At 42.2% G+C, this 9421-nt stretch overlaps 1 protein-coding gene across 3 annotated transcripts; it reads left to right on the top strand.

The window, feature by feature from the left end:
• The first annotated feature begins 372 nt into the window (after window positions 1-372).
• On the top strand, window positions 373-7687 carry LOC125540123 (beta-glucosidase 12-like). Of its 3 annotated transcripts, none has more exons than XR_015617598.1 (13): window positions 374-586; window positions 1159-1228; window positions 4422-4480; window positions 4894-4969; window positions 5103-5180; window positions 5293-5380; window positions 5841-6096; window positions 6174-6289; window positions 6385-6602; window positions 6775-6806; window positions 6898-6965; window positions 7072-7180; window positions 7259-7298. XR_015617598.1 is itself a non-coding variant. In XM_087545187.1 (13 exons), the coding sequence occupies exons 1-13, from the start codon at window positions 434-436 to the stop codon at window positions 7425-7427; spliced, it is 1527 nt and encodes a 508-aa protein (XP_087401313.1). In that variant the 5' UTR covers window positions 375-433; the 3' UTR covers window positions 7428-7687. The 3 variants fall into 3 exon arrangements, 2 of the variants coding, with proteins under 2 accessions (XP_087401314.1, XP_087401313.1); XM_087545187.1 differs by having other exon boundaries at window positions 375-586; window positions 6898-7000; window positions 7259-7687; XM_087545188.1 differs by lacking the exon at window positions 7259-7298 and having other exon boundaries at window positions 373-586; window positions 7053-7181.
• Window positions 7688-9421: the final 1734 nt, after the last annotated feature.

The raw sequence follows: 9421 nt of genomic DNA, 5'->3' as shown, positions 1-9421 counted from the left end.
CAGCGCACGCATATACTAGCGCATAGCAGCGGTGCCGAGCGTGAAAGTGAATTAATAGACCATGTGCGTGCTGCGCAAATTTCCCCATCCGCGCCATGTCGGTGATCTGCTTGAAAGTTATCCTGCTGGTGCTGGGGCATCTTTTCGAGCTCAGCACAAGCTGTACAAGGTTCTCACACTACAATGCAACACAAGGACACAGGACGTCCACGTCCACATTGGAAGGAAGTAATGGACCATAAGGTGTACAATTTGTCTTTCTCTATGGACTTTGGTTGGCACATGAAATTGCTCATGCATTATTGAGAAGAAGAAATTAGAACTCCAGATAGATTTTTCTACTACATATGCATACAGGCACAGGCCTATATAGGTAGTGCATTGCCAAGGGAAGCCTTTGACGCTGAAACATAGCCGGCATGTTGTCATCACAATGGCTGCAACAGCATCGCTGGCGGTTCTCCTCCCACTTCTCCTTCTGGTTGTCGCTTCCAACGCCGACGACGGCGCCTATGGCCGGAAGCCGATAAGTCGGAGGAGCTTCCCCAAGGGCTTCGTCTTCGGGACAGCCTCCTCGTCCTACCAGGTTTTCACTCGTTTTTCCTTCGTTGATCCATGCATGTTATTTTTCCCGAAATGATCCATGCATGGTTTCTTTTCTTAGTTCAGCACAATCTGTTGACAATTATGAAAGCTATAGCATAAGCTGATGCTGTCTGATAGTCATTCACCGGTCGGACTCAAAGTGGTTGCATGCTTTATGCCAACAACTCGTAAAAGGAAAAGTTATAATATATATCACTAAGAACTTGATGTTCTAGTGATCAGTAAGCCGGTTTCTTTTGCCCTCCAGTTGTTGGTTCCAACCCACAGAATGCATGCCATTTTTCTTTCCTCCATGCGATTTTCCAACAGAATCAATGCAATTTGCTAATTGGCTCAGGCTGGCGCTGTTTCGCAAAAATACCTCTATAAATATTAGTCCGTTCTTGGGCGATTAAAGGAATGCCGATGTGGTAACCACGTGTCATGTTTTTCCTGCCCCGAATTGATTTTTGTCTAACGACCTAAATCTGATCGCTTTCCGAGTTGTTGGCCTAAGCGTGTAACCAGTTTAAGTTCATGGATTAATGACATATTTCACTCTTAAATCTACAGTATGAGGGTGGTGCAATGGAGGGGGGAAGGGGATCAAGCATCTGGGACAACTTCACTCACCAGCACCCAGGCATGTATATACATCATCTACACGCAGTGTATTTTTTTAGTTAGCAAAATGTTTGTACATATCTTGTTAATAAGAACATTATTAAAGTTTTTTTGAGAGGTCAAGAGCTATAGAAAATCACCATTTTATTTCACTGCGTGAAGCATCACAAGTTTTTAGGCATTGGATGGAAGAGTCACACGCACACACCTCAAAGCTAATCCAATGCTTGTGAAATCGATTCTGATTTACAAAGTATTAGGCATCTTAGAATAAGAAACATGGTAGTAATGATATACTACTATATACCACACACGTATAAAGCGTAAAATTTAAACTTCTCCAACTTCGACAACAACAACAACAACAACAACAACAACAACAAAGCCTTTAGTCCCAAACAAGTTGGAGTAGGCTAGAGGTGGAATCCATAAGATCTCGCAACCAACTCATGGTTCCGGCACATGGATAGCAAACTTCCACGCACCTCTGTCCATGGCTAGTTCTCTGTCGATACTCTAGTCCTTCAGATCCCTCTTTACGAACTCCTCCGATGTCAAGTTCGGTCTACCCCGATCTCTCTTGACATTATCGGCACGCTTTAGCCGTCCGCATGCACTGGTGCTTCTGGAGGCTTGCGTTGAATATGCTCAAATCATGTCAGACGATGTTGGACAAGCTTCTCTTCAATCGACGCTATCCCAACTCTATCTCATATATCACCATTCAGGATTCGGTCCTTTCTTGTGTAGCCACACATCCATCTCAACATGCACATCTCCGCCACACCTACCTGTTGAACATGTCCCTTTTTAGCCGGCCAACACTCAACGCCATACAACATTGCGGGTCGAACCGCCATCCTATAGAAGTTGTTTTTTAGCTTTTGTGGCACTCTCTTGTCACATGAATGCCAAAAGCTTGGCGCCACTTCATTCATCCGGCTTTGATTCGATGATTCACATCTTCATCAATATCCCCATCCTTCTGTAGCATAGACCTCAAATATCTAAAGGTGAAAAACATTGTTTAGAATAGTGAGGTGAAAAATAGAAACATGAGATTTATTGCAAAAGTATTTGCATAGTATCATGTAATAGAACATAATTGTAAGAAAAATAGAGTCGAAGTTATGTGTTGGAGACTGTGCATATTAACAAAGGGAGTAGTATTATGGTAATATAATCTCAAGGGACGTACGCCTGAGTATCTTACAAAGTTTCCATGCCGGTTTTTTGTATGATTAGCTAATATTTGTACTTACATGGACAACTAGGCCATTATATCCACCAATGTTTTTTTTTGAAACGGAGGCAAAAGCGTTGCCTCATCCATTAATTAAGAAGGAAACGGACAAGAGTTTGCAACACATTGTGAAAGAAAAAAAATGAAAAAATATTGCATCATGGTCATTACTCTCCCGGCATGAGAAGACCCACATTTTTTGCCCCGGCGGTGATCCAAAGTTTAGCCTCGCTCTTTATGTTGATAAATAGGATGTTGGGTGGCTTGAACTTGTTGCAGAAAATCCTCGCGTTCCTCTCATTCCATATAGTCCAACTAACAAGCATTGTGAGGGAGGCCATAGCTTTCCTATGCACCCTCGTTGCGCTAGACATCCTTGTCCACCAATCCTTGATCGATCGTTCCCCCGTCCAAGTAGTAATATCCATGGTATCCAATTGTAGCCATACTTTCAGCATTTCCCAGAGCCTCAACGTGTATTGGCACTTGTAGAAGAGGTGAGCCACAGATTCTTGCTCCCTCTTGCATAGTGGGCAAAGTCCGCAATTGTCCCAACCTCGCTTGGCCAAACGGTCGGCGCTCCAAACACGATTTTGAATTGCTAGCCAAGCAAAGAACTTGATTTTTGGTGGAGCCCAAACCTTCCAAATGGTTTTATTCATTTCTGTGCGTGCAATGTCCAAGAATTGCGCCCTATATGCCGAGGCTGTGGTGTATTCACCATTCGTTGTGTGCTTCCATGCGATGGAATCCACCCTATCCTCCTCGAGATGAACATTCCGAAGCAAGGCCCAAAGATGGATAAATTGACGGATATGCTCGAGTGAAAAGGAGGTCGAAATTTTGACTTTGTCGATCCACGCGCCCTCGAGTAAGGCTTCGCGCACCTTCCAATTTTTCCTCGTAGAGCACTCAAAGATGAGTGGAGCCACATCTTTTGGTTTCCTACCAAATAACCAAGGGGAGTCCCAAAAAGGCGCAATAGCCCCATTGCCAATAGTGATAGTGGTCGAAGCATAGAAGAGGTCCATGTCGTCCTCGTCATAGGGATTTCCCATTCCCACCCACATCCGATGGGAGTCATTCCACTCATACCAAGGCCATCGTAATCTTAGTGCACGGGAAAATTTCCCAAGATGAAGCACACCAAGGCCCCCTAGATCCTTGGGGCGGAACACCGTCTCCCAATTGACCTTGCACTTGGCTCCGGCCGTCTTGTCCGTCCCAGACCAGAGGAAAGCTCTCTCGATCTTGTTGATGCTAGCAAGCGTGCCGGGCGGGATGGTGAGGGAAGTGGCGTGAAAGATCACCTGCGAGGTGAGCACTGATTTGACAAGAACGCACCGACCCTTTGTGGTGATATTCCTACCTTCCCAAGAGACAAGGTTGCCTGCGACCTTGTCCTCAAGGTATTGGCAGTCGACCCTCTTGAGCTGCCACACGGAGAGAGGAAGGCCCAAATACTTCACAAGGCTCGGGAGGCCGGAAGCTCATGGAGGATCTCGTCCAAGTTCAAGCTCCCACATCTTATGGGGACGACAGAGCTTTTCTGGAAGTTTGTGCATAATCCCGTGGCCCGACCAAAGCAATCCAGGATGGTTGCAAGGTTCAAAACATCCTCCTTTAAAGGCTTGACAAAAACAGCCGCGTCGTCCGCATAAAAGGAGGTCCGGAAGCAAGTGCCACGCCCTCTGATCTTGTAAAGAATCCCGCAGCGAGTGGCCACATTAAGAACTTGTTGGAGAGGATCAATGGCAATGACAAAGAGGAGAGGAGATAGCGGATCCCCTTGTCGAAAGCCCTTCCCGTGTTTGATGGCATTGCCGGGTATCCCATTTAGAAGGATTGCCAACAAAGTAATTTGAATTTATAACCGAGGTTAAATCATGATGTTACTTTAAAAAATGAATATAAATGAGCAGAATATACTTTTTTTCATAAAGCTCTACTGAGTAAACAACTTTTGCAGATAAAATCGCCGACGGAAGCAATGGGGATGTGGCAGTGGACTCCTATCATCTGTACAAGGTATGGATAATTTATATGTCTTGGTTTTTCACTTGATATTTATTTTTTAACAAATTATATGCGCAAAATTGTTGACCAAGATCAAACTGTGAGAAGATATTTGAATTTTAGTTCCAATCCAACAAAAGGAAACTAGGTACCCCCTCTGATTAAAAAATATATATTGTCCAAAGTAAAAGTTTAAAGTTTGACCAAATGTATAGAAAAATATGCAAGGATCTACACTATGGAATATATATTATATGAAAAATATATTTCTTAGTGCATCCAAAGATTGAAATTTGGTATTGTCGATTTTGATGCATCCTTGTATAGATTTAGTCAGTCTTAATGAGGTTTAACTGACAAACATGGAAGTTCAATTATCTTGGAAATAAGGGAGTAGTACTGATTCTAATTTACCAATAACACAGGAAGATGTTCGCCTTATGAAGGATATGGGAATGGACGCATACAGGTTCTCCATCTCATGGACAAGAATTCTTCCAGGTATGATATTTTTAGATTGGATACCTCCATTCTCATTTTTGTTCTCAAGTAGAATACTCTAATTTGCATCATCTTCCCATTTCCTAGTTGATAAAGAATGTTCAATCAATCTTTATGTCTTAATGCATAACAGATGGAACTCTGAGAGGTGGAGTCAACCGAGAAGGCATCAAGTATTACAACAACTTGATCGATGACCTGCTGTCCAACAGTCAGTATTTAATTATGTTTTACCTAATCCATGAAACTGCATGGAACCTCATGTCCTTTCTTTATTTCATCAGACTATTCTTACGATTTGAGATTTTTTTGTATATATGTAGGGGTGCAGCCATTTGTGACCCTTTTTCACTGGGACTCTCCACAAGGATTGGAAGATAAATATGGAGGATTTCTTAGCCCTAATATCATGTAAGTCAACCACTATTTATTTTCTGAGAACATTACTCCCTCACGTGGCATTTTAGACGTGAGCACAATGCAACTCTGTATGAGTAACTTTTGAATAACTAAGTTAGAAAAAAATACAAAATATATTGTATGTTTTTTAATGAGAGGTCTAACGGAAGCATTCCCACCTAATGGGCCATAATACTCAGTAGGTTTTACGCATTTGGTTGTTGAAGATTGAAAAAGTGTGGCTACACGCTTCGTATAACTATTTCATTTCTAATGATGCCCCGGACCGAGATTAAGCGAATATCTGGTTAGGCCAACCCCATGATCCGAATTGTATCCTACTAATTTATGTGGCTTTTGATGAATAAAATTGGCGATTCCCCTCAATTTTTTTTCATTTCCGATGACTATCATGGTGCAAACATGCATGTATACCTTTAGCTTTCAAAATAATCAACTGACACTGGTGCAGAAATGACTATAAAGACTTTGCTGAAGTCTGCTTCAGAGAATTCGGAGATCGGGTGAAGCACTGGATCACATTGAACGAGCCCTCAAACTTCTGTGGTTTGGGTTATGCAATCGGCATATCTGCACCAGGCCGATGTTCTCCTTGGGAGAAGGCAAATTGCAGTGCTGGGGATTCAGGGAGGGAGCCGTACATTGTTGGCCACCATCAGATACTCGCTCATGCAACAACCGTGAGATTGTATAAACAGAAATATAAGGTGATGGATCCAGCCCTTCATAATATCGCAATTCATCCATGAACGTGATTGATATGGTGTACATCAACAAAATGCAGGGCGTGCAGAAGGGAGAGATCGGAATAACTTTGGTCTCACACTGGTTTACTCCCATATTCCGTTCAAAATCAAGCGTTGCCGCGACGAGACGCGCTATAGATTTCATGCTTGGATGGTAAATTCTTTACATTTCACGCTGGCATAATTTCGTTGCTGGAGTCTAGAAGGAGAATGCAGATTGATCTTATGCTAGGAATAAACCCCCTTTAGGTTTCTGGACCCTCTCAGCAGAGGAGACTACCCTCGAAGCATGAAAGCATTGGTCGGAAAACGCCTGCCGCAGTTCACCAAAAAACAGTCTGAATTGGTGAAGGGTGCATTTGACTTCATTGGAATCAACTATTATACTACAAACTACGCCGGTAGCCTTCCACCATCAAATGACCCGAGGAAAAGCTACTATACTGATTCGGAAGCTAATCTTACAGGTGAGTCAATCATACTAAATCAGTCATCAATCTGTCTTTGTTCTTTGTTTGCCAGCCTAGTAATATCAAAACATTATCAGCTTTTAGAAAAAATATATTAAGTGAATAATAGAGACTTTACCGCAAAATACATGTGTTAATACTGCATACTAACATCTCCCAATTATGCCAGGTGTTCGAAATGGTGTCCCCATAGGTCCTCAGGTAACTTGCAACTTATCCACATAAAGAACAAATCTTCCTTCAGTTTTCTCCCAACTTTCTTTTTCAGATCGACTAAATGACTTACATGTAGGCTGCTTCGCCTTGGCTCTATGTCTACCCTCAAGGCTTCCATGATCTATTACTTTATATCAAGGAGAAGTACAACAATCCAACCATCTACATCACTGAAAATGGCAAGTGCATCCCCCCCTACATAATGAGATCAAAATTTATCTGAACAATTAGTTTTCTATGTGTATTTTAGGAATCGATGAAGCCAATAACAAGAGCCTACCACTCAAGGAAGCCCTCAAGGACAACGCAAGGATAGACTACCACCACAGCCACCTTGATGCCCTGCTGAATGCAATCAGGTCGGAGCTGGTAGCTTAATATTACAGTGCAACTCTATCAACAAGCCTCTAAATCTGACATCAACTGGTTCACTGCAGGGATGGGGCAAACGTGAAGGGGTACTTCGCGTGGTCGCTACTCGATGACTTTGAGTGGTCGACTGGATACACGGTGCGGTTTGGGTTACACTTTGTAGACTACGATCATGGTCTGAAGCGATACCCCAAGCGCTCTGCTGGCTGGTTCAAGAAGTTCCTCAAGGGATGATCTCAGAGAACAACTGGAAACGAGCGACAAATAACGGAGGAGTTGTACGTATTACAGATTGCAATAGGTGCTTGACTGATTGTGCAGTTTCTTGAAACAATAAAATACTCTATGTACGATTGTAAATATCAATGTAACAGGAGGCTCGCGCGAGAAGGTATCTAGTGATACCAAAGTTTAGATGATATTGTGGTGTGAATGTCAAAGGACCTTATATCCGAATTAAAAAAAGTGAATAAAAAATAATTTTCATTTTTTTATTTTTATATCTTTCAATATTTTGGAAGATGTATCCCTCATTTTGGAACTAAATTGAGTAAGATCAATTTTTTTCATGATTGATAACCCACAAGTATAGGGGATTGCAACAATTTTTGAGGGTAGAATATTCAATCTAAATTTATTGATTCGACACAAGGGGAGTCAAAAAATATTTGTAAGTATTAGCAGTTGAGTTGTCAATTCAACCATACCTGGAGACCTAAATATCTGCAACAGAGTGATCAATAGCACATTAATATGATAGTTTGATAGCAGTAGTAACAGTAGCAATAGCAATGGTAACAGTAACAATAACAATTTTATAGTGATTGTAACAACAGCAACAACGAAAGTAACTTAGCAAAGATCAATATGCGAAAAGCTTGTAGACACTAGATCGGTGATGGATAATTATGTTGGATGATATTCATCATGTAACAGTCATAACCTAGTGCGACACAAAACCAACTCCAATTAATCAATGTAATGTAGGCATGTATTCCTTTTTATAGTCATACGTGCTTGTGATAAGAACTTGCATGACATCTTTTGCCCTACCCTCCCGTGGCAGTGGGGTCCATAAGAAAACTAAGGGATATTAAGGCCTCCTTTTAATAGAGAACCGGAACAAAGCATTAGCACATAGTAAATACACTCCTCAAACTATGGTAACCACCGGAAAGAATCCCAATTTCGGCCACTTTGGGGTATGCGGATCATAACACGTAATAATGCATACAACTTGCAAGATAGGATCAAGAACTCAAATATATTCATGAAAACATAAAGGGTTCAGATCTGAAATCATGACACTAGGGCCCTACTGACAAGCATTAAACATAGCAAAGTCGTAACAACATCAATCTCAAGACACAATGGATATTAGGGATCAAGCCTAACAAAACTAACTCGATTACATGATAAATCTCATCCAACCCATCACCGTCCAGCAAGCCTATGAAGGAATTACTCACTCAGGATGGTGAGCATCATGACATTAATGATGGATGAAGGTTAATGATGACGACAGTGTCGAATCCCCCTCTCTAGAGCCCTAAACGGACTCCACATCGGCCCTCTTGATGAAGAACAGGAGGTGTAATACGTTCATTTTGCATCATGGTTTCCTACTATTATTTATAATGTTTTTATGCATAATAATACTTTTTGGAGTAATTCTAATGTCTTTTCTCTCATGCAAGGTTTACACAAAAAGGGAGAATGCTAGCAGCTGGAATTCTGGACATGAAAAAGCTATGTCAGAGATACCTATTCTGCACATCTCCAAGTGAGCTGAAAATTTATGGATAATTTTTTTGGAATAAAAAATACTGGAGCAAATAACTACCGGAGAGGGGCCACCTGGTGAGCACAAGACACCTAGACGCGCCAGGTCCCCCCAAGCGCGCCCTGGTGGTTTGTGCTCAGCCCAGCCCACCTCCGGTGCCCATCTTCTGGTATATAAGTCAATTTGACCTAGAAAAAAAATAAGGGGAGGAATTTCGGGATGGAGCGCCGCCGTCTCGAGGCGGAATTTGGGCAGGAGCACTTTTGTCCTCTGGCGGAGCGATTCCGCGGGGGGGGGGGGGGGGGGGACTTCCCTCCCGGAGGGGGAAATCGAAGCAATCGTCATCACTAACAACCCTCTCATCTTTGGGAGGCCAATCTTCATCAACATGTTCAACAACACCGTCTCCTCTCAAACTTAGTTCATCTCTTGTGTTCAATATTTG

The sequence above is a fragment of the Triticum urartu genome, chromosome 2A (genome assembly GCF_056163025.1).
Source record: "Triticum urartu cultivar PI428250 chromosome 2A, HENAU_Tu73, whole genome shotgun sequence".
Taxonomy (NCBI): Eukaryota; Viridiplantae; Streptophyta; class Magnoliopsida; order Poales; family Poaceae; genus Triticum; species Triticum urartu.
This window is presented reverse-complemented; position numbering and strand designations above follow the sequence as displayed.